The 24,085-nt window shown below is 42.2% G+C and overlaps 4 protein-coding genes across 4 annotated transcripts in view; 1 reads left to right on the top strand and 3 right to left on the bottom strand.

Moving 5' to 3' along the window:
* LOC136783190 (metabotropic glycine receptor-like) overlaps window positions 1-4,901 on the bottom strand; it is a 116,201-nt gene extending 111,300 nt beyond the window's left edge. Inside the window, exon 1 of the mRNA XM_066743117.1 lies at window positions 2,588-4,901. Coding sequence (XP_066599214.1) covers window positions 2,588-3,947 — 1,360 coding nt within the window. The 5' untranslated portion in view covers window positions 3,948-4,901. The remainder of the gene's footprint in view (window positions 1-2,587) is intronic.
* Window positions 4,902-5,926: 1,025 nt separating this feature from the next.
* LOC136783074 (unconventional prefoldin RPB5 interactor-like protein) lies at window positions 5,927-8,063 on the bottom strand. Its single transcript, XM_066742903.1, has 6 exons — window positions 7,798-8,063; window positions 7,376-7,625; window positions 7,161-7,310; window positions 6,945-7,092; window positions 6,185-6,878; window positions 5,927-6,105 (listed from the first exon to the last, which is right to left on the bottom strand). Exons 1-6 carry the CDS (start codon window positions 7,855-7,857, stop codon window positions 5,989-5,991), a joined length of 1,419 nt encoding a protein of 472 aa, XP_066599000.1. The 5' UTR covers window positions 7,858-8,063; the 3' UTR covers window positions 5,927-5,988.
* A 642-nt stretch (window positions 8,064-8,705) lies between these two features.
* Window positions 8,706-11,255, top strand: morgue (modifier of rpr and grim, ubiquitously expressed). The gene is made up of 5 exons (XM_066742902.1): window positions 8,706-8,875; window positions 9,068-9,193; window positions 9,265-10,271; window positions 10,335-10,506; window positions 10,581-11,255. The coding sequence occupies exons 1-5, from the start codon at window positions 8,729-8,731 to the stop codon at window positions 10,695-10,697; spliced, it is 1,569 nt and encodes a 522-aa protein (XP_066598999.1). The 5' UTR covers window positions 8,706-8,728; the 3' UTR covers window positions 10,698-11,255.
* A 3,403-nt stretch (window positions 11,256-14,658) lies between these two features.
* On the bottom strand, window positions 14,659-23,570 carry LOC136783102 (growth arrest-specific protein 1-like). Its single transcript, XM_066742962.1, has 5 exons — window positions 23,199-23,570; window positions 16,870-17,122; window positions 16,548-16,759; window positions 16,162-16,457; window positions 14,659-15,578 (listed from the first exon to the last, which is right to left on the bottom strand). The coding sequence occupies exons 2-5, from the start codon at window positions 17,116-17,118 to the stop codon at window positions 15,574-15,576; spliced, it is 762 nt and encodes a 253-aa protein (XP_066599059.1). The 5' UTR covers window positions 17,119-17,122; window positions 23,199-23,570; the 3' UTR covers window positions 14,659-15,573.
* Between the last annotated feature and the right edge of the window lie 515 nt (window positions 23,571-24,085).

Below are 24,085 nucleotides of genomic sequence, written 5' to 3'. Positions count from 1 at the left end.
CGTGAAAAATGTGTTATTATTATATATATATATATATATAACAAAGCAAATACATATCGCGTCGGAACGTGTCAATTGGCCACTCGTCACACGCACTTGATCCCGTCGAGATTGAATTATTAACGCCGCGATTGCAAATGTTTCATGCAAATTAATACTGTCACCCGAATACACGAGAATATTAATATCGATCAAACGAAGGATCGTTTATTGCTCGTTACGAATTAACGCATAATTGTCAAAGTCAATACGTGCTCGATACCTTATTTCCAAAATGGAACATAATGGAGCTTGGGGAATCACCGTATGTGAAAAAGAACAAAAAAAAAAAAGAGGAAACCTACCTATCGCGAGGCGAACCCTTTGACTTTTGCAAATTAATCGCTCTTATAGGCAAAATTACTATCGCTTTACGCGGTGTATAGGTACATACTATGTGTACACCACGGCATCGGAATTACGACGAAATCGCTCCATACCGGACGATCGAACAAATAATAAAAGAACAACGTCAAACTTATTTTCTGCTTTTGACACGTTTTATTGTTTTTTCAACGAGAAGTTTGACTCTTCGCGAAATTATGGCCTCTTGCCATTTCTCCGGGCAATAATTTTTTTTCCACGGTATTTAACGCTTATAAAGGCTCTCTCCGCGGAGGAAAGTTTATATTTGAGTAATTTAGAAAACAAACGCCTGCAGCTTCAGCTCTTTCGCATATACTTTTACCTTTTTCTTTCGATGCCATAATTGCGAATATTGGTCGAATCACATGCACCGCTTTTGCACTTTTGCGCGTGGCTCTCCTCGGGCGTGCGTAACGTATAAAGCAGAGATCCACAGGTTTCCTCGTCCGTGAAAATCGCTGCAAGACAATAAAGCATTTGTCTCTTCGACTCGTTTCTCTATATGGCCACTCGCGGCATCCTATTGCGCGATTATCGGCGGATTCCTCGAACGAGAGCGCGCGTGCATCGACCACCGAGGGATCGCGCTCTCAAAAACCACACGGGACTCTCGCAAATGATTTACGCAGCTGTCAAACGCGCTACTATCCCACTCCGAGGAAGAATCGTAACTTTTTTAATCCGAGCCCGAGATTCATTATAATGAGCAGCGCACCAAAGGGCAGAGAAATATATAGCAGCCACGTCGTAAGTAAAAGCTTGGCCATGTTATGCCGAGCTTAAATATTTTATTAGAATCTTCCTGGAGAAGCCGTCTGTCAATTTGGTATTATTGGCTGACTCGCTGTACACGTTTATTCCTGCAGCCTAAACCTCTCTCTCCCGCTCTCTCGGTAAAAATAATTGGTCCGCTGATTTTTCAAGCTGACATGGTCAATTATCGAGTTAAGAATAGTGGACAGTCGAGTTTCTAACAGTGGTTATGCTCAAGTTTATGCGCGCGGATTGGCTTTCTTCGTCGCGACGACCAAGAGAGGGAGAGAGAGAGAGAGAGAGAGAGAGAGAAAGGGGGAATTGGAGGAAACAAAGGGGAGACGAGTCAGAGAGCAGAGAGGGTCAAAAGGACAGGGTTATTTTTAATGGCATTTGCTCGTTTAAATCGATTCCCCTGCAAACGGGTACAATTCTGCAAGCGCAAAAATAAGAGCAGTACGCGCGCCTCGATAGGAAATACCCTCGGCTAATTCGCCACCAGCTGTTCTTACCTCGCCTTTTAACTTCCTCTTTTACTCTCGAACGATCCCTCTCTCGTCTAATCGTTCCAGTCGACGCGGCGAACAAACCACGCCACGCCGTGCTCACCGATTTTCACGTAATTCTTCCTTCCACCGTAGTCAATCGCAATCTCAATCCAAACCACGATTTCTGTCCTCCCCCCCCCCCCCCTCTCCTTTTACCTTGATTTCCTGCTAATCTCCGCCAACTATCCCTATTTCCTCCATTCTTTCTTCTCTCTCTCTCTCTCTCTCTCTCGCGACGCGCTCGCCCGCGATAAGACGTCGAGCAACCTAAATAAACCGCAAGCGCGTGCTCCGGGAATAGCAGCTGACATTTAAATACGCGGCGATATTAGAAAACCGATAACACTTTGATTCTCGACCCTCCGCAAAGGGGTTAACGAGCTTTCCTTACCTTTTTCCTTTCGGACCAGAGAACACGGGGTGATAAATACATTTTCAAACGCACCATTCGCACGCTAGTAATACATATATATATATATATATATATATATTCGATTAACGCCAGAGTTATAATATTTCTCACTGCATAATAATATTCCTAATGAGTCGCTGATGAATATTGTAATTATTGTCGAAACAACAGTTCGCTCATCAGCGTCATTTATTTTCTATTAAAACCTTGTACTTTATACGGCCAATGAAATCAGCCTGGATTAAAATATGATCTGATTGTACGCGTAGTTTTAATTTATTATGAATCAACGAGGGGGGACGCGGCCGTTAATTATCGCCGCATGGAGAAATAATCAATATATCAGCGATCCGCCGAAATGCACCTTTCAAAGGCAGAAATGAACGAAGAGTTTAATCGTTGCCGAATGATTTCCATGCTAACTGTTCGCGCGCGCGCGCGTGTGTGTGTGTGTGTGTCGCGTACTCACCGTAGCTAAATTGACTATTGCTCGCTATCACTCTCTCGGCGTTCTTCCTCGCAATGTAGAACCACTCGCTGCTATTGCTAAGGTACTTGTACTCCTCGGCTAGATTTTTCACCTTGACCCCGTCCTGGCCCTGAAGTCGATGAGCGAACGGACAGTAGAGCCAGCGGTCCTTGTACTGTAACTTGTCGTAGCAGTTTCCGGCTGCAAATATGTCCTCGTCGAACTCCATCATCGAAAGAAGCAAGGCGCGCAAAAGGTACTCGGAAGACAGCATCACGTCAGGGGCGTACTTCCAGAGTCTCGTCAACATATTCGCGTGATTCACGGCTAAATTAGCCTCCAGCCGGAATCTCTCCTGGGCATACTGGTCGACCACACCCTCGCCCAGATTCAGATCGGTTCCAGCGGTGCAGTTGTCGCCCAGCAGATGCTGGTTCTCTATTATTCTCAGGAACCGAGTGACAATGTCCACCTGAACTGGTTCCTTCGGCTCGATACGCCGGCTGCTGCCTCGAGAATTACCGGGGCCTCCCGAGCCGTACTCCTCCTCGTAGTCGTTCATCTGACCACTCGAGATGTTCAAGGATCCATTCTCGCCGTAAAAGTCGTATTCCGATAGAACGGCGGTCTCCACGCTGAACGGATCGCTCCCATCGACCGGTCCAACGACCACGTGACCAAAGACATCGGTCGAATTATCATAAGCGTTATCCTCCATTCCTCCTCCCCTCTCCCTGGCGAGAGCCTCCCTCAACCTCCCGAAGGAATCGTTCCGGTAGCGATGAGCCGAGTAGGCGGAGGGATTTTTCCAAATTCCGCTCCGCGCCGCGTTCCACCGATCCTTCGCGTTAGCGTCGCTCCAATTAGTCTGCACCGATGCGTCCGCTTGCTCGAAGCTGTCGGGGAAGGTTAGGTTCTCGGCGGTTCTCGGTATTTCGTCCACGGCGCCTCTCTCCTTGGAGTTTTTGAACTGTCTGGAGAAGTGGTTGCGGGATCGGCTGTGTCTGATCTGCGTGGCTAGTTTGGTGCGGCTGGTGTTGTCAACGTCACTGGTTTGCTGGTTTTGCAGGTCGTCCCGACGGTGGGTCCGGTCGTTCCCGCTCGATTCCGAACTCGCTACGCCCTCCGAGACCCGCTGATGCGAAAAGTCGTGGTCGACGCTCGCGTGGCGCTCCATCTTCAGGTCCAATCGACGGTCGATGAACGAGGGCCTGTGACTCTGCTGATGGCGCATCAGTTCCTTGGGCCTCTCGATCTGCGCCTCTTCTTCCCCTTCCTCCTCTTCCTTGCCGAGGCTGCTCATGCCGATGCTGACCGTCAGCAAAATCACGGCGTACCACCAGCCTGCAGAGACTCTCATCTTCGAACGGTCCACACCATTAAAATGATCACAAGCCTGCTGGCCGATGACTAACCAGCGATATCACCTCATGATCCTCACTCTCATCTTAATTTCACATGGCTGGATCCTTCAAATGGAGAACCGCGCTGGCTCCTCCATTCTTCGTAAAACTCCTCGCTATCTCCTCAATCCTTCCGCCGCATCATCGTCGTCATCCTCGCGACTCCTCTCGCTCGTTGCGAGCGCGAGATTAAACGAAATTGTCTGTACACGGTTGCTCGATGCCCCCCGCACTGCCTATTAATATATTGCTCGCGTATAGAAAGTTTCAGTTATGGATTCTTTCTCTCTCTCTTGTAGCTAGAGGCTATTTTTTTATCTTCTCGTTCGGATTAATATGTTTCCCTTCTTCACCGATAAAGCTTCTTCAAATATTTCTGCATATTGCGAAATTGTTTTCATGTACTTGTTGGTTTTCCATTACTTTGCAACTGATCGATTTTCCGGCCACCCTGAAATCCTACGATTGGTGCAACTTTAAAGCCTTCGAACAGCTGATCTACCAGGCTCGTTCAACAATTGACGCTCGGGTAGTATGGAAAAATAGCTAGTTGCTCGAAAGCTGCACCAAGATCCACTCGCTCTCTCGATACGAGAACATTGTTAATAAGATCATTTTCACGCGGTACCGAGAGAGATCTTCCTTCCTGTAAATTTTCACAATTTCTGGTTTCTTTTGTTATATGTATATATACGAACACATGGACAGTTATTTGTCAATTCTTCTCTCGAACGGTGCTCGGAAAAAGAATGCGAGTTTTGCTTGTCGATACTTTACAGGAAAACTATATTTTTACGACTGAAATATTTTTTGATTCTGCGGTTTCATACGCAGAAAGGATTCGAGGTCTGTTCTAAGATCAGAGGGAATCATTTGAAAATTTATTAGATTTCACGTGTCCTAATTCGAAAGGACCGAAGAAAACGTGATCGTTCGTCCGGGCTCTCGACTAACAGCACCACGAGCTCGTTTCACGCTCGCACGCGGCGACAGACTGAGGGATGAAATTCGCCTCCCTCTAGAGTATTCGGCGGTAAACGCAGCAAGGCGCATGCTTAACTGGTTGATTTCATTAAAACAAAGCATATTGTACCTACTTAAAACTGTCAAACATATGCAAAAAGCATCCGTTCCTGATTTCATCAACGTAGAACAGTGCTTATTTGTTAAATATCGCAAATCCACAAACAGTCGGACGAACTTGTGTCAAAGCACTGTCCGATGTTTCAATTTCTCCCTAATATTACATTTGCTCCATAATGCAAATCCTTATTCCGTTTTGGTTACTGTGATTACAATACTTTTTACTCGGATCCTTTTTGAAAACATTTCGATTTAAAATAGCATTTATATAAGCGTCATCATCCTCTTATACTACTTGAGAATATTCTTGCAGTTTTGTAACGTAGAATAGATTTATCTTTTACGGATGTAACTAAAAACAAGCTTAACTTTAGTTGCAATGCAAAAGTTACGGATCGATATTATGTCGCAATTAGCAGAGCATTGTCTGTTACTAGTAGAATTGTTAGAAATATTAGGTATTTCACGGAATTCACTGCAAATGCACACACGTATATATCTCGTGACGTACGATTGTCTGCCATGTACAGACAAATGATTGCAGCCCTTAATGCTAATAGGAACAATTCCTGAACTGTGAAATGGGCAGAATAACGGATGTACATGTCTCCTTCGACGGAACGTCGTCAAGCACGTTGTGCCTGACGTTCCATTAGTATAGTACGAACCACGTTGGAGTATGTAGAGTACGCGGAATGAGAGATTAACATAACGATCAGTATAACTAGAATATGAATACAACTTTCATGCTCGCATTGTCAAGAAACTGTGATTAATGATTCAGGGTTTTGGTGTCATGGATTTCGCTTAATAAAATTTTAACGCTTAAATGCAATCCCAGTTATTTTGATATAAAAATAATTTTTTATTGAAATGGTAGATTCGATTATGTACAAAGTATTTTCTTAACAATATTTATTTCTTTGATCGTTGCATCTTGAATCGGCTAACAGGACGGCTTGCACTGGCTTCTGTTGTTTGTTCCTCTTTTACCGATGTTGCTACAACCCTTTCCTGAATATCCTTTACCACCTAAACAGTTATATATTGTATTGTAAGGAATAACCGAGAAGAAAATGCACATTGCTTTTATAAATTAAACATTACTTACTGTTCTGTATGCTGATACAGAAACATGTTCACCCTCACTCTCTTCCTCACTAGAATAACTAGTTGTGATTGTATCTTTAACATAAAGCATATCCTGGGAAAATCTCTTTAATATAGATTTAGGTTTCAAAAATACTTTATAAAAATCCTTTGGAGTTTCTATTGAATCTCCAGGAGCTTCCTCTACGATAGGATTATTGTCAGAGTGCTCAAATTCTATCTTAATTGTATCCTCGTCCTCAGAATCAGTTAACTCATCAGAAACACGTTTTGGCGACTTTGAATTATTTTTTTCTACAGTTTTTTCTACAAAAGACACTCTCCTAACAATTTTAGGCTTCTCTTCAATTTTAGTACTACTTTGATTTTCAACTTCAGAGATTTCTTTCGTTTGTAATATGTTTTCATGTAAGGAATTATTAAAATTAGCTTCAAAAAGTTCTTGTTTTTCAGTAGTAACATTTTTATTTACATTCTCTGTAACATTTACAGATGGCTCTCTTAAATTACTACTAATCTCTTTTGACTTTTCCATATTTTCTTTCTGTAACTGAAGCTCTTTCAATTTCTCCAACTCTTCTTGAATGGCTTCATTCATTTCATCTTCAGAAATACTATCTTCTTCATCTGACTCATAATAAACTTCACCTTCTTCTAACTCTTCTCCGTAAAATTTGTTTTGCTCATCCTCAATTCTGTAAAAGATCAAAAAACAACTCGTTATAGGACTTATTGTAACATTGCTTGAAAAAACACCAAACCTGTCATATTCGTCTTTTAATTCTTCTTCCAATTCTAGCTGATCTAAGCGATTCAAAACATCTTCTTCTGTTCGGATCTCTGGTTTTTCTTGACACCTTAATTTTGCTAACTTCTGATGGTATGCTTTTTCTCGCTCTCTATGTTTAGCTAAAAAAAATATAACAGATTATAGACACAGTTTTCATACAAAAAATACATATTAGAAATAACCATACCTCTCCAGTCATCTAATTTTTCATCATCCCAGTGTTCAGTTAAATCTTTTCTCTCTTCGTTACCAAAAGCATCAAATCCAAAAGGAATCATTTGTCTTGTTTCATACAAATTTCTTTCTTTTTCTAAATTTTGTAGTTGCTCATCGACATCTAAAAATACACAAGAATACAAAATCAAAATACTGTCAAAATATAGTAAAGTAACTAACTCTTACTTTTTATTCTCCTATTGCAAAGTTCTATTGCTTTATGTGCACTATATTTTGCAAAGTAGTTATCACCCAGATAAACCAAGATTTCATTTGTATGGGTTAATTTCCCTTCCATGAATGCTCGCTTCCCAATAGGAACCATACAATTAGTAGAAACATCCAATGGAAGAATTTTTAGGGCTTCGATCACCTTTTGGTGACGCTTTTTATAGTTTCTCCATATTTTTTCTTGCTCCTCATTTTTTTTGATTCCCTATAAAATAATATTGTGAAAATATCACCTAACTATGAAAATTATTCAAGAAGGTGCTGCTCAGTATATTTAAATACCTAGTTTTTGAGGTTATGTTATTTTATGTAAATACACATGCATTCGATTTTATTATTATGTAAATATAATATTTGTTTCAAATTGCTTATATTACCTGTGCTAAAGCTTGGTCTAAAATTGCTTGTTGATACTTAAAAACTTCTGGGTTTATCATATTTAATATATGTACGTCTCACTTAGAGCGCTACTTATAAATTGAAACAAATCCACGTACGATGATATGACTGTTAAGAGATTTTTTAATTTGTCGAATCATTTTTTATTCATAACAATACATAATAATTTTTTGCCAATAAAGCATTTTGTACAGTTCTCAATAGAATTATTAATTTCTATTAATTTTACATATACATTAGAGTAATTACAGTTCTTCCATTGACCACGTTTCTTATACAACTGTATTTTGAACACAGTAGTCGATCTTTTTTTTCGAATTTGAAGTTAAACGTACAGTACCTATAGCGCAATTTTAAAAGTTCTAATCGCGATTTAATTATTTTTTAAAGGAGTAAATGTATTTATGATACATATCGTAGATTCATTCAGTAATGTGTTAACTCGATAATAAGAAAAGCATAATCGTAATCAAATTAATTGAGGTAATGCTGCAAAGAAAAGATTACCAATCCTAACAAAAACTGATGAAGTTATAATTTTATTTGTACAGGTAAATAAAATTAATTGTAGAATTTTTAACTTTTAGGTATAAGTTACATATATCTAGATAAGCTTCATTAGTATTTATATACTAAAAATGATGTTTTGATCAATGTATTGCCTTATATATATATATATATATGTATATATAATATTCAAGTGATTCTTAAATTTATACTTTTAAGGTTATTTATTTTAAGAAAAATATAATACGAATTATAAACTGTTTGTAACAATTGCAACGCTGTTATGACAGGTTTATTAGGTTTATTTAGCCCGCGTAACTGGGAAGATTATCTTTATCTTCGTTCCAACCAATCGCAGCCGCATTGGCTCTTCTATACAGCTTTTCTGCCACGGGAATCAAAATGGCCGGTGATAGAATTGTTAGTGGTACGCAATTTGAGAATGCTGATAAAATGAATGACATTAGTGACTGTAATTTTAACTTAAATCTTGACGACGAATATGATGATCCGGCTCAATTTGTTGAGTGTCCGGAATTTCAATTTTCGGTAAGTACTTTTGTTATTTATTTATTCTTTGTATGACAGTATACCAATAATGTTAATCAAACACTAGTTCTGTGTATATGTTACTTTATTAATAAACAAAGGTAATTTTATAAGGAAATATTTTAGTTTTAAAATTAGTTTTTAAAACTATAAGGCAGTTGACAATAACCTATGTGGTGATTACTGTTGTAGGCAATGTCATGTTATTTTTGCAATGGATACTATGGTCCCTGTTTCGAAGAGCCAGTTTGTGCAACCTGTCATGCATTTTTATTTCCTGATGATATTGGTGTAGTGCAAGTTCCAATTTTTAGTGAAGTAAGTAGACAAAATATGATCTTTGTTTATAAAGTTATCCGATAAAATATTTAAAACTAAACTCTTTGTAGAAAACTGATGATGAAGATTCTGGAAATGATGAGCCTAATGATCTCTTTTATAATCATGAAAGGCGAACTAGCCAGCAACAGCAAAATTCTCCACAAAACAATATTCCTAATATCCAAAATCCTCCAAATATACGAATTCCTAATATATATATATGTCAACCCCCTTGTGTACAACTCCCAAATGTTCCTGAAGCACGAGACTATATTCCAGGTGCACAAAACAATGTAAATATGAATGATCTATTTGACGTACAAGTACAACGTGCTTTAGATGATAATCAAAGAGAGAATCAGCACAATGGCGATGCTCAAAACTTACCTTACAATTTGGATGAATTTGTGAGAGAAGACGTGCAAAATCTTGAAGAGTTACAACCTGCTGATAGTGTTAACAGTGAAAACAACGAGCAGCAACAACTGAATTGCAGATTATACGAGAATGTTGGCGAATCTTCAAGATCAAATAATTTACAAGAAAGGCTAGAAATTTTAATAAATCATAAGCACATTGAGCATGAAGCTATTAATGAGCCAGAACTAGTCGAAAGACTTCCAGCAGAAGTTTTGCTCGCTGTTTTTTCCCATCTTGATGATGTCAGTCTTTGGTCAGCTGCAAATGTTTGCCGCAGATGGTGTGGATTATTGTCAACTCACATTACATCCCAGCAATGGAAGCAACGTGTAAAACTACGTTGGCCGTTATATCGTCCAATAGGACATGTTAAGGATTGGTATAATATATACGATCAATTGGCCTCATCTGCACCATGTAGAACATGCCTAGCGCAAATGTGTTTGCAATCCAGGCCTCCAAGAATGGAAGAAAATTCTTGGAGGAGAAATAGGCTTAGGACAGAGCTGAAGAGTCTGAGAAGCGATCCACCGGAAGGGATCGAAGCGACACCATTGGATCAAATGTGTTTTCACTGGCAGGCTACGATAACTGGTCCAGTCGGCAGTCCGTACGAGGGAGGTCTCTTCTATCTGTACCTTCAAGTTCCATACAGGTAAGCAAAATATTAAACTTGATTAAAATTTTGTTTATTAATGAAAAAAAAAAATATTTTTAGCTATCCAATGTACCCTCCTGTAGTAAGATTTCTTACAAAAATTTTACATCCTAATGTGTCCAGGCACGGGGATGTAGGAATAGATTCTATTCATCATAATTGGTCTTTAGCACTTACAATATCAAAGGTACTTATAAGTGTACAAAGTTTACTCACTGATCCATATTGTCAGGTAAGTGTACTGTAGGATTGGTAAAAGTTGTGTATAATGCTTGGATGAAGATTCTAATAATGTACAATTTTTAGGTCTGTATGGAGCCAGAATTAGGGGAGATGTATATGACTAATAGAGAGAAATTTGAGGAAATTGCTAGAGCCTGGACTTGGAAGTATGCTATGCATGACGTTGTTACACCATCTTAGTATTCTTGCAAAATATTCAGTTGGCATATAGTTTGTAATAACAATCAAGACTTTATAAGTTTAGTAGTAAATTGAATAGTTCATCAGATTATTCGATTAAGTTTATAACTTGTTCGATGCAAGTTTATCTAAATATAAATTACTGCATTCTTTAATAAACCTACATTTTACAGGCAAATGAATTGGCTTTAGTTAGCATTTGCTTGTAAAAAAAGCCAAAGTTTCATTTTGTATATTTCAAATGTATTTATTTTTTTATATTTCTCATAGTTATGTTATATTTTTGAAATCTATTGTGGTGCCATGTGATGATAATGCATAGCTATGTATATTATTTAGTCCGTAAGTTTATCCAATTAAAAGAGTTGTATTCAATTTGACATTTACAGTAGAGATTAATCAAGGAACAGAATGTATAGTTTGCTACAAGGTTATGAACGAAGCTAGTACTGTAATATTTTTAAGTACCTTCAATCTCATATATAAGCTATTTTTATTAAATGTTACAAATACTAATATGAGAGTATATTAATTCATATTTGAATAAAAAAATTTTATTACAATGAGCTCATTGATTTTTCATTTCTCAGCCAATTATCAAAATACCTTTTTTTTTTTCCTATATTTATGTTTTTGTTATCCCATCGTGTAATTCCACCAATTATAGCTTATTTATGTCTTTACTGCAATCCAGCCTATTAAAAATCATCAACCAATCCTTTTACTGTCTGTAATGACAGTGTTTTCACGGCGTTGAGGATCAGTGTTGGCGGATGAAAAACAATAACTTTTACGAGCCAGCTAAAGTGTTGTCAACCCTTTATTTATTATTTTATCCAAAGCATTTGTAGGCAATCGATTTTATCAATCGTCATGTATTTACGAATGCGTTGAAAATATATTCAATCTCACGATCGACAGTTAATAAACTATCAATTTGCAATTAAAATGCAATTTTATCAAAATTGCATTTTCGTTCTTATCGCGAGCTACAATTACCCATACTTTCTTAAAAGTATAATCAATTTAGATCGAATTAATGGTTCACGAATGAAAATAAAATAAGTGGCATATCATATATCGTAGTCTGCATCGCCAGGATGTAACGTAAGATCCGTTGTATCGATCACTTATACGAGTGTTCTTCAACCTCTTTGTGGTGGTATATATATCATACGTATACTACCTGTAACCATAACAGAGCATCGTCTTTTGTGCGGAATACCATAACGGTGCTTCCATACACAGCGGTTAGGAAAATGAGAAATAAAAATTGAAAGTACAGAGCAATTAGTGTTCCTAATTAGCGACGAACAGTTTCTGCCTCGACTCGATCGAAAGAAAAAGTTAAAAAAAAAAAAAAAACGAGGGGAGGAAAACAGAATAATACGCGCGGAATGATTGGAACGAAACGTAGCAAGACTCGTAGGCGTTTCTGTACGGGCAAAAGGGCCAGAGGACTAAGGAGGCCTGAAATCACTATCCCTCCATCGGTGTTGACCGGTGGTGGTCGACATGGGGGGCCGGTAACGTCATTTTCCTGTAATCTTCCACTTTCTTGCTTCTACGCCTTCTCCACTGACATTTTAAGAAGACGGAAGCCGAAGCGTTCCACACGCTGTTTACCTGCGCGTAACACAAGTTGCAGTCGAGCCTGGATAGATCGTTTCGTCCACGTATAATCTATCCACGCCGAGGCGAATCCTGCCAATTCGATCCTCTCCGTTTCTTCCGCGAGATTCGATGTAAGGTAGAAAATTGCTCGCTCAGTCGGAGGGAGGGGGGGGGGGACCTAACTATTGGGATTTTTCAATTCAGAAGAGCGCGACCGAGTAACGGATTAAATAGATCGTGACGTATAGCAGGCCCGGTATAGATATACAGGGTACAGGGCGCCACGGAAGGATCTTTCATGTCGGCTGCTCGATCGCACCGGAGTAATTAGCGCAGCAGTTGCTCGGGGACTCGATGCCGGCTAGTCGTTGTATTTTTTCCCAGCCGAGGTTGAAACTCGCTGGTCGGTCTCTCGCTCGCAACGGAGTCCGCGAGGCCGAGTCGTCCGGAGCACCGAGGAGGGACATCCTCGTCCCGACGAGGACGCCTGGACGCAGTGGCGTGCGGTCCGTGCGCGGCGGAGCTCCAGCTCGACTCTCGAGCTGGGTGGTCCTGGCGCAGGGCCTGCGGGCTCCGACATCCTCTCTTTTCCACTCCTCTCCTCCTTCTTCCACTTTTCCTTTTCCTCCTCCTCGTCTTCTCTCTCCTTTTTCCTTCTCCGTCCTCTGCTCTCCTTCTCTCCTACTTTCTCCAACCAATTCGTCATCTCCCCCCTCCCATCTCTCTCTCTCGCGCACCAGCTTATTCCTCAGACTTTATCTCCGTCCCTTCCATTCTTCCTTCCTTCGCCAGTCCTCATCTTCCTCTCGTTCCCTTCAGCTTCATCATTCTAAATACACGAGCTCGTCGCATCCCCTTTTCTCCATGTTCATCCTGTTCTATCCCACTTCTCTCTTCTACATCTCTCTCCCCTCCCCTCGCAGCCACGATCCCTGCTTCCTCGTCGCACCAAGCACAACCACTCGCACGCATCTCTCTCGTTGCCGGGCTACGTGTGTGGCCAACACCACAGCATTGCTTTCTCTCTCCCACCACAAACTCCCTGCACCCTCTCTCTCTCTCTCTCTCTCTCTCTCTCTTTCGTCACTGTCCCTCTTCCCTTCTACACTTTACTCTATATATTCATTGCTCCCACTTCTTCCATCTCACACGTATATCTGGCCCGATCTTAATTTTAACCCAAACGCGCACTCGATTTTCGTCAACGAGACTCGCACCAATTTCAAATCATACCGTTTCGATATAGCTCGTCGACATAAAATTCGAGAACCAACAGTTTTTACGCGATACGTAAGATGCAAGAAAAAAACAATCTTCTTCCCACCGAAGAATGACCGATTGGAAAGGTGTCTCGAACTCGCGAAGGTCTCTCTTGGATTCACAAATCACCGTAACGGTTCCGAGACACTGGATCTAATGAGATCCCGGGCGCGTTCGCGTGCGCTTGGCCAAGCCTGGTCGTTATAGGAATGATTGAACGATACGGATCTCGTTTTAGGAGTCTGACAGTGATTCGAGCGCGCGCAGTACCTATATATATATATATATATATATACGATATCTCCCGAAGGAGACTGTCCGCCAAGGTATAACCTACACAGGACTATTAGCTACATATATATATATACCATAATACACCATCGTAACTCGATATCCGCAAGCCTAGCGAAATGGAACTGGAGCAGATTAGCGAAAAATAGTGTTTAGATAGGCTCGTGGCTCGTTTCGGGAAGCTGCGGACGGCGTGTTTCGGTATGCTACTAGCTATACGATATCCAGCTCCGGTACGAAAGACCGACGTGTGTGGCCGGAGCACGCTGGATCCGTATAGTTGGTCCACAATAACAGCTGATGCTCAATAGAAGCCCTCCACCTCGGGCCCCCTTAAGCCCTGACTCTCCTCTTCACACTCGTGCGCCTCTTATTTTCCTACACACCCTCTCGTGCCCACCGGAGAGCCAGTTTCTACGCAGTCGACCCCACTCCCCCCCCCTCCCCTCCTCTCTCTCTCTCTCTCTCTCTCTCTCTCTCTCTCTCTCTCTCTCCCTCACCACGCTCGCTCTTTTATTCACCCCGTTTTTAGCAATCTCTTATATATATATACATTCCGCTAATTTCCTGCTACTCCAACTCCGATAAGCACGCAGCTTTTCGCGTGCTCCGATCTCGTTATCCTTTTCCCATATTTTCTTCGTCCTAACTGCACGTAAACTATACCTTGTGTGCACTTTCCATTCAAAGAGATACTGGAGTACGACTGTGTTATCGGCATTTATAAGGCACTAAATTGCGTTATTGTTTTTTCGGGTTAAAGAATGCAACGAGAATGCGTTCATTTGTTCGGCAAGTAGTACGTACTTTTATTAAATTAAATACTCTCGATGTCCATTGGTAGAAAATAGCGATAACTAAATGTACAGTAACGTGTATATACTATATGTTAGTCGTTTAATAAAATAATTTACTTTTTCCAACGCTCGTCCTCTCTATATTCTTGCTCCGGTGAGATCTTCGTTAGGCAAACTGCGGTTTGTATATATACATATATAGAAATACAGTATTGCGCTTCTTTAATATCTTTCGCAGGTTCTTTGCTTCGTCCTGATGTTTCTCCAAGGTTCGTAGAAATTTAAATAGAAAATTAACGCAGCCACACGGCTGCGCGAAATGTTTCTTCTTCTTCAATATATCGACTCTTCGCGCGAGAGTCGGAATCTGGCTCGCAGAAAATTTACAATAGAATTAGGCTCGTTGCACCCGGTAACTGACGACGCTAGTCCACACCGAACAAACTCGTAATTTGTATAGGAATCTCGCTTCTCGAGAGCGCCGACACGCGTCTCTTCGCTACATTAAATTTTCAGTGTCCAATTTTATTTACACTCGCGATTGCGCGCGCCTTTATATAAATTAATAATATTACAATTCGGAATAATACTTGTGTACGAGATATAACAATAATACGATAAGAATTAAGTATGATACAATCATGTACAAAATAGGTAGCGTGGAGCACCAGGAAAAATTCGGTGCCCACGTGTGTTTCATCTCTCCCGTTTTTTCTCGTCTCGGATCTTTCGGCCCATCGGATTTCGAAAATCAGCTTAGAGGCTGGCGTATAAAGTTGAGCAGATTTCGCTTTTTGGTCCTCGCAAAACAGTCTTTTATCCGTAGTTTACTGGTAAACATTTACAGGGTCTTTGGTCGTCCACTCGCGGAATACTGTTGTCTTTTTTGGCCATCTCGTCTCTTCGTCCCCACGTCAGTCTGCAAAAGATACACAATATCGTTATATATATGTATATATAGAATAAACTCTTAATTAACGAACATCTCGGCGTGGATTGATTTTCAGGCCTCTCCTCGCAATCGCAGCGCCTCTCGATCAAGCCAACTTTTAATTATATTATACACGATTGAGCGATCGAGGCTAATTAGGAGACCGGGCCACGAGGACGCGGGGAATTATAATCCGTGCAAAAATTTGTACCGCGACTCTCCCTCTCTCTCTCTCTCTCTCTCTCTCTCTCTCTCTATCTAGCCAGTCGTCGGTGGATGGTCTGCTTTCATTTCGAGTCACCGCTCGTTTTTGTCCCTTAATTCGTCCCTTCCGGTAGAACACCTGCCTCGGCCACACCGACTTCCACCATCACATCGAAGTACCGGTCTCTCGTTCTGCACCTCTCGTGATTCCCAACGATAAACCGTACCCCTCCCCCTCGAAAACTAATCGCAGAGAGAAATTCGTGACGAATAATAATGAGAAGCAGCGAACTCGAGGCCGATTCCTCGCGCGTTTCCACCATCTTTCCACTTTAACCGAGCACGAATATTTGCACCAATCAATTACCTCGTCTAATTAAAAAGAAAAGCGCCAGTAACAACGACGCCAGCGTCGTATCGTCGACTCTGAGCCTGACGGCGTCCCCAGGTACACCGTCCGGTAAAATTTCGTTCTGTCTGTTATTGCCATCCTCCACGGGCTTCTGCACTTCGTGGTAGTCGTGGTGCAATTTTCCGAAACACAGCACGTTCATGTTCCTGTGAATCCCCCTGCAGTCGTAATCCTCCGTACCGTCGCATATGCAATTGTTCAATTTCGCGGCCTTCTCTTGTTTCTGAAGTATGCTTATGGAGTTCCTGCACCTGTTGGATCACCATTAAAATCATCGTTACAAAAATCAATCGACATCTTTCGCAAGATAAATGGAACAAAGTGGGAAATTCCTTACTAACCGATGAGTGCATTTTTTGCCCTTGAACATACTCTTGCAGTAGCCATTGTAGTAGGCCAGTGCCATTTGACAGAGCGGATCGAAATTACAGATCCACGTGGCCATCTTGCAGGACACCCTGGTCTTGTTCATCACCGTGGTCACGCTGGCCCTGCAGATCTCCACCTTCGACTTGGATCGCTTGCACATTTCGTCGTCGTGCGCGCACTCGCACTGTAATGTTCAAAAGTTTCTCAGTCATGCGTGTTTCGGGGTGTATTTAGAGGTCGATGCTTATGTTATTTAAGAGGATGTAGAAGCTCCCTCTCTCTTTTGGTTCTTACCGTCATGAGTTCTTTGCCCTGATCCGTGCTGGTCACCGCAATTAGCGCGTGTTGACAAGTCTCGGTGCAGTTGTCCCCTTGCAACGTGCAGCCGGTCAGGTAATGCTGCAACGCCAAGCCGCAGCCGGACCTGTAAGCGCACTTGAGCCTCGCGTCCTCGCAGGGTATCGCATTGGACAACGTGCTCGACATCATCGTCACGAGTATCGAGAACAGAAGGACGTCCAGCGATCCCGCGCCACCGAACATTCTCCTGAAAATCAAATGCTTTATTCCACAGGATATTCTATATAAAACATGTAGATATATATGTGTGTGTGTACTATACATCTCGCCAGCTATAAATTGCCCTAAATCGTTCAATTATATACCCTGATGTTTATTGCGCTTTAAAATTATTATTTTTCCCACACACGAATTACACAGTTTGCGACAGATTACGAGCGAAACGCGAGGCCCGGCCAATTCCAGATCCAAAAATTGCTTCGAGCCGAAGTAACGGGAGGAAAAAGCCTCGTAACGAGAAACGTGGAGTTGTTTGGAGGATATTTACAGTTTTATGGGGCGCAATGAAACTGATTTACGAAGGTGCAGCTGGACCCTCGGCGACGACCTTGCGATAGTGGGAAAAGTTGCGGAGCGATAGGGCAGCTTTTTCACGCGCGTGGGAGTTGGACTCGCGCGATGGTCGAAACGGCGCTTCGCCAATTTTACGCGGCTAACAATGAGCCCACGCCCATTTATACCCACATCGACTCGCGACAAAACCATCCTGCATCCCACTTTATGACTGATGCACTCGAAAAGCGCTCATCCCCAGTGCATAAAACTTTATTGCCAGTGCGCGAATCATTTACCGGAAATTTCGCTTTATGTACCTTTTGCTCCGCGCAGCTAAAAGCCCCTTCCTCCTCCTTCCACGCTGATCGTTTCATTTCCCTCGAGTGGTGGGTAATTAATTTTAGGATATATATATATGTGTGTATGTACGGCTCTTTAGCTTTTAAATTATCCCGCGAGATTTTTAAGAAGATACTCTCAAAGTGCATTCGACGCTATATAGTTTCTTAAAATAATCGCTGCTAAAAATAGAGATCAGCGAGGCTCGAAGGGTTTTACCTAAACTCTTCATTTACTCCTCGGTAACTACACAGTTCATCAAAACCATGCAAACACGCCGAAGCTTTCAGACTTCTTTCCACTCCCGCCAAAGCTAATTGGCGTAGATTCATGGTGGAATAAAAATTCGTTCCACAAGTATACACTGCGCGATAAAGAGCTTAAATTTGAGATGAATTTTTGTCAATAATTTTGGAGCAGCGAAAGAAGCAAAAAATGAGCTAGTGGGTAAAATTGCCAAGATTTTCGTGTGTGGCTACGGAATTCCATTTCTCTATAATTTTTACAAGAACCTTTTCTCTTTTCTCTGAAAAAATCACTCGAGTTCCCGGGGGTCGTTGAACCTTTGCTCTAAAACTCGTTGTTGCAAAAGTTTTGGCAATGGGTCGTTTTAGCCAGGTATCTAAGCGCCGATTGACGATCACTGAGATAATAAGGAGGGCACAAGTGCACCTCTGTAAAGGGAAGGTGGAAAGAACGAGAGGAAGGAAAGCGTTCCTACGCAAAGTTAAGTCGGAGAACCCTCGCCGGCGTAGTTTCTTCGCCATCTGTCCATCGTTGCCACGTCTGTAACGTCTTGGTGGTCCATTTTGGGGTTCCGTAGTATAAGCGCGAGCGCGATTGCCAACATTGGCCGAGTCGAAAAGGTGCCTCTTCTCACGTTCGCAGCCAAACTTCCCGCGCAACCGTAAAAGCATCTCCATGCACGAATAAATTAACAATCGAATTATTACCCAAAGTGCCTCGTTCAATCCGAGTTTGCCCATTGGCTCGCGCGTATCACAAATTTTATTTGAAATTTCCCGCGCGCTCGTACGACGAATCTCAACCACGAAATCCTCGCTACAAAATTGTTCTCCAAAGCGTCCCTTTTACCCGTCGAAGCTTTCGCTGCGACCAAGATAGGCTCGAAGACAGAGTTTTGCATATTGGTTTGTGTGTATATATTACAAGTTTGAGCCAAGGTGCTTCATAGTAAATATTAGCCTGCTGTGTAAACGACACCCGAGTAAATTATCTGCTTGACTCGTCGAGTGGTTATATGCACCTGATTGAATCGCAAACAAATCCTGTCGCCTCAATACGACCTTCCCCCCCCCCCCCCCCCCTCCTGCTCATTCTACCGCTTTCTCCACTCGTCCCTTCCTTCCACACGTTATTCGTACTCGAGACACTCGCCACTTTTGGTTCCCGCGACGCGATCGTCTTTTGGCCAACCGCCAACCAAACTCTCCCAGTGACAAGCCACGTGCTCCTCTCGCTACTCCACGATTCCTCAACTTTCCGTTTCACTCCCGATGCCTCGTATTCTGCACCCTCGACACTCTGTCTCTTTCTATATATATAAAATCTACAGAAATAATCGCTCCAAGCTTTTGTAACGCCGCACAGTTTTGTTTAATCCGCTCCTATTAGAAAGTCGCTTTACAATCTTTCTCGAGAGTTTCAGCTAGTCCGGCGTGTAATTTACATACATCCCTGGATAATTGCTACTTGTCCAAGAATAGATGGTTTCCCTAAGAAGTTGGCAATTAACAGTAAACAGCGCCATTTTGCCGTTCTTAGAAGGAGTATCGTGGCAGGGACGTAAACGGAACGAAGGCCGTGATGAGTGTCGACCGTTAGACAGCTCTCCGGATCCTACAGGGATCCCAGCCTCTTTCTCTCGACTTCCTCGAAAGGAATCCGAAGAAGAAACCCGCTGCTCGTCTCTCTCTCTCTCTCTCCCGCTGAAAAACAATCAATCGCGCGCGCCTCTCCGATGATGCTCTCTCCTCTCCTCGAGACACAAACATCATCGTTTCAGCTGCTATTTCCCTCAATTATACTGATCCTCGCCACGTGACAATTATCCATCCATCCTCAGCTACGGTAATATCACCTTGCCCTCCGCTGAACAAACACGTCCCGCTGATAATCATACACTTTACGGGAAGAGGAATGTATAATTTCAACTTTTTGCAGTCGGTAAACACGAATTTGGCATTTTACGCATTTCTAGTTGCTTCGATCGCCTTCGTCTCGTTCGAATCTTTTTTGCCTCCTCCGATCCGAACCAAGAGGGTCATTAATCATGAGAAATTCGAGCAGGTGCTACGAGCGTTCACTCCTCCCCTTTCAGTCTCTCTCTCTCTCTCTCTCTCTCTCTCTTTTCTATAACCTCCGAACAAAGCGTTGCTCTCTTTGGACAAGTGCCATATATCGGGGCATGCTCCAAATTGCCAAAGCAACTTTATCAATATTTTTAATATAAACGCGCAAAGTAGCTATTTTGTTCAACTCGAGATTTTATCTTTCACCCACAGCTTCGCATACCACTGTTCGACTTTGAATTTTAGAAGGTGGGGGGATTATTTTATAGACAAAAATCAGGCGATTTAGTTTGCAAAATGAGAGCAAGTCGTGATGCTGTGTCGCTTCCGGGTGGCGAGAACGTGAGCATCGAATGCAACACTGGTTTCAACAGTCACGACGCGCCTCTTACCACACTTTTTCCTTTGTATCCCAATGTCCCTGTTCCATACAAACGAATTACGAAGCGTCAATACTAGCTCAATTTACTCGGCTGCCTCGTATATAGCTCGCAGATCGAAACTTCTCCCTCCCTTACTCAAATTTCCTCGCCACGCGTGACAATTTTATTCCTCAAGCATTTCGTTACGGATTTTGATTGGAGAACAAAATAGAAAGAGTTCCTTGCTGCAACTACGTATACATACATATATAGCTAGACGTTTTTCGATCGGCATCCGATTTATCGTGGCATTGGGCAGCCAAGCGCGTTGCATGTTGCATATATGTATGCGTGTGTACGCGTACAAGCAAAGATACCTCTGGAAGCGGGGGCTCCTGGTAAAAGCGTAAAGAGTAGACTGCCCTCGCGAGACGAGCTGCTTAGAGCTCCGTAGAGATACGTCGGCCATCACCGGACCTCTTTACGCCTCATCCCGTTCTCCTTAATGAGTTTGCCGCCGATATCCCCCCCCCCCCCCGTCCTCCTCACTCACCCCGTCTTTTGCTTCAATAAACACACACTGCACACTCCTTCGGCTCCTCGCAGCTATACCTTTTTATCTCTCCTACAACGTCGCGAAATAATTCCTTCTAAGAATACACCCGGTGATAAACCAAATCTTACATCCCCCCTCCTTGGAAACTTTTAAATCAACTCGATTCGTAGCTTCGTTTGCTCGAAATTACCGAAAACACATACTTCTATATATATATATATATATATATAGGAATATTTGACAAAATCGAGTCTCGAATTTCTATTGAAAACTCTTAGATCGTTCGTTTACAGAGTTACGATTGCTGAAAATGACGAAGAAGCGCGGGATGAATAATTTTGCGATACATCGGAGTTGATAGGCTTTCTTCGAGGTTGTCACGAGGCGGGTAGGAGTCACGAGCAAGGAACGCCACGAGTTCATTAGCACGAGGACACATAAATCCGTGGCACGAACTGTCTTCGCGCTAACGAGCGTCCGCTGCCAATTTTATCTTGCCGCTTTCGCGCGCTCCACACGCGCGGTCAAACACCGAATCGATGCGAGTATCCTCGACAGGTGATCCTTGCAGTTTATTTTCTACACGCGCGAATCTAGAGTAACGCAACTTTGCGATTTATTCGCGAAGCTCGAATCTATTTAATTCTCCTGCGTAACATTAAAATATTTCTTGAAAACTTTTGCATGCGAGATAGAATAAAATACACTCTCTGCCAGAGTTAAATATTTCCGCGTTTATAAGGAGAGAAGAAGGATCATTGGCGAAGCGAGTGATCAGTGATGGTAATCGATTCAGTTCACTTCTCGAAAGTATCGAACGCAAGCTCGTAAAGGCAGGACACAACACGGCGCGTAGGTACGGGCTAAATTGCGCGCTGCCGCGATAAATTCGAGTTGAAAGTAGTCTGGGTGCATTGCTGTATCCGGTTCGGTTTATCAGTTCGCCGTGGAGATCTGACGGTCAACAAAATCACTGCACGTATGTATATATGCACACGTGTGCATATATAACCGCCCGACGCCTTTCATTCGGCTCATTGGAAAACTCGCGAGTCACGCCTGCAGTGTAATTCGATCAAAAGGAACTTTATAAAACGCAAAAAGCCTCTTTGCATCGGTGATACAAATTATTCGGACGTTTTACAGGCTTCCTTGCTCGCTTAGAAACCATGAAAGTGTGTGTATGAGGCTCGCACAGGTACCAGGAGGGAAATCTTTCCTCAGAGAGGTTTTCGGGACGGGGGCAGAGGGAAATGCTTCGGTTTTACATTTATATATATATATATATATATACACATCTGTAGCCAGTGGAAAAGTGGGAGTCGAACTAGCAATAAGGACGCGTAGGTGGAAGAGAAGAACCGAGACGACAGGGTTCCAAAGTTATGACGCAATTTATACTTTTATGTTATGGCCAGGCAAGCTCTGCTCTTACTCCAGAATCTCGATTTTATCTTCCGGCCCCACTGATCCTCCAACGACATAACTTTCATTTTACGTGGGCAGGTATGTCTATGACCCTGTAACCGGAACACTGCTGCATCTTGCCGTTAGAATAGGAAACAAGACCGATTCTTTCCCTATATATATATATATATATATTCATCCCCTTTACCTTTTCCCGCATTTTCACGATGATTTTGCCCCGTAGCAATATCCAGTAATTTACCGGGGCAACATCCTGCACGCTCCGAAGCATTCGGTGGGCGGACCATATCACTTACGATCTTCCGGGGGCAAACGTCTACATTTTATATTTTTATTACGAGTTTCTTCAATTAACCGCACTGCTATATCTTTGCAAGTTTTGCCTCGTTGAATCTCTGATTCTCTTCGGGTCATTCATGTATGTGTATTTAATTCTTCATTATTCTAATTGTTATTTTATACCAAAGTTTATGTTCGTCCTTGGTTAACTCGCGGTGAAAATTGCTTTATTCCGCGAGGCGAGGGAGGGTCAAAGAATTTCTTCGCTCGATTATACACTTAGTCCCTGACGATCGCGCGCCAACGGCACTATACAACAGTTGTTTATACGAGGACGGCGTACGCGATATACCAGCCACATTTCGATCAACTTCCTGCGGGGAAACACTGAGATTCCCCTGTTGGAGCAGAATAATTATTACGAGTAGGACGATATTTTCTTAATGATAATCAGTGATCGGATATTATGCAGTAAGCTTTATTTATATATACCTTTAGTTGTTATTTCTGGAAATCCTGCACGTTCTCACATTGTTCTCCAGGATGCATTTAACTCTTCAGTCTTTCAAACGGCCATTCACACTCTTCCCTATGTCCTTCGAATGTTTCCAACTTCGTTCGTCCAGTGTCCTACACTTTTCCTCGAAAAATCTCTCGCTAAACTCTATTTTTTTGCGATTTCTTAACGTTTTAAAATCTTCGGTGCACAAACTTGAAACTCGCGAAAGTTAAAGCGACGATTGCCAAAAGCGTGGACTCGGTACCGAAAGGAGAAACTTTGAGGGATCCGTACGAAGGATTTTTAACGCTTTTGAACGATTCGACTGTAGAATCAGGGATTTTGTGCAGCGAGGAGACATGAGCGCGTAGCCGCAGCCTCTGTGGTACTAGATTGAGTTGTGACGGCTCCGGAGCCGAAGGTCTCGTACCCGCTCTCCTACCCGCTCTTCTGCCCCCTCTCCAGTCCCCTCCACAGTGTCCTCCACCCACAGGGGTCCATCGTACACTCTCCAACATCAATTATATTCTTACACAGAGATATTCCAGAAAACTCCTCGTCCTTGCACAGATCCTTGTAAAAATTACAAAAAATATTAAATAAATAAAAACGTGTCAAACTCTCGAGAAATAAATTTTTTGATTCACACTTATATGTATATGTAACATTCCACTAAATCTACTCTACGAAAAAAACTTCGTTCTTTATCCCTCGAGCTAGGTTCAATTTTGAACAGTTTGTTTTTTTTTCAGGATTTTGCAATTTTTAAAATTAATATTCTATAGTTTCTGGCTTGAACATGAAGAAAGCAGAGTGTTTTTGCGCAGCACTGTACCCTAACCTGCGATTCTTGCCTGATTGAGATACCAGCTTGGTCCCA

Source organism: Prorops nasuta, unplaced genomic scaffold, assembly GCF_024137725.1.
Source record: "Prorops nasuta isolate Cenicafe-Biocafe unplaced genomic scaffold, Cenicafe_Pnas_1.2 PNAS00032, whole genome shotgun sequence".
NCBI classification, from domain to species: domain Eukaryota; kingdom Metazoa; phylum Arthropoda; class Insecta; order Hymenoptera; family Bethylidae; genus Prorops; species Prorops nasuta.
The sequence above is the reverse complement of the archived record's forward strand: the minus strand, read 5'-3'. Positions and strand labels throughout refer to the sequence as shown.

What these genes read in the sequence shown, in the direction of transcription:
- LOC136783102 (XM_066742962.1), bottom strand. Translation starts at nt 17,118, where the DNA reads ATGTTCGGTGGCGCGGGATCGCTGGACGTCCTTCTGTTCTCGATACTC. An exon ending in AGGGCAAAGAACTCATGACG is followed by an intron (nt 16,760 to 16,869) that starts GTAAGAACCAAA and finishes TGAACATTACAG; the next exon opens with TGCGAGTGCGCGCACGACGA. An exon ending in GGCAAAAAATGCACTCATCG is followed by an intron (nt 16,458 to 16,547) that starts GTTAGTAAGGAA and finishes GTGATCCAACAG; the next exon opens with GTGCAGGAACTCCATAAGCA.
- morgue (XM_066742902.1), top strand. Translation starts at nt 8,729, where the DNA reads ATGGCCGGTGATAGAATTGTTAGTGGTACGCAATTTGAGAATGCTGAT. An exon ending in TACCTTCAAGTTCCATACAG is followed by an intron (nt 10,272 to 10,334) that starts GTAAGCAAAATA and finishes AAATATTTTTAG; the next exon opens with CTATCCAATGTACCCTCCTG. An exon ending in TCACTGATCCATATTGTCAG is followed by an intron (nt 10,507 to 10,580) that starts GTAAGTGTACTG and finishes TACAATTTTTAG; the next exon opens with GTCTGTATGGAGCCAGAATT.
- LOC136783074 (XM_066742903.1), bottom strand. Translation starts at nt 7,857, where the DNA reads ATGATAAACCCAGAAGTTTTTAAGTATCAACAAGCAATTTTAGACCAA. An exon ending in TAGACCAAGCTTTAGCACAG is followed by an intron (nt 7,626 to 7,797) that starts GTAATATAAGCA and finishes ATTATTTTATAG; the next exon opens with GGAATCAAAAAAAATGAGGA. An exon ending in TTGCAATAGGAGAATAAAAA is followed by an intron (nt 7,311 to 7,375) that starts GTAAGAGTTAGT and finishes GTGTATTTTTAG; the next exon opens with ATGTCGATGAGCAACTACAA.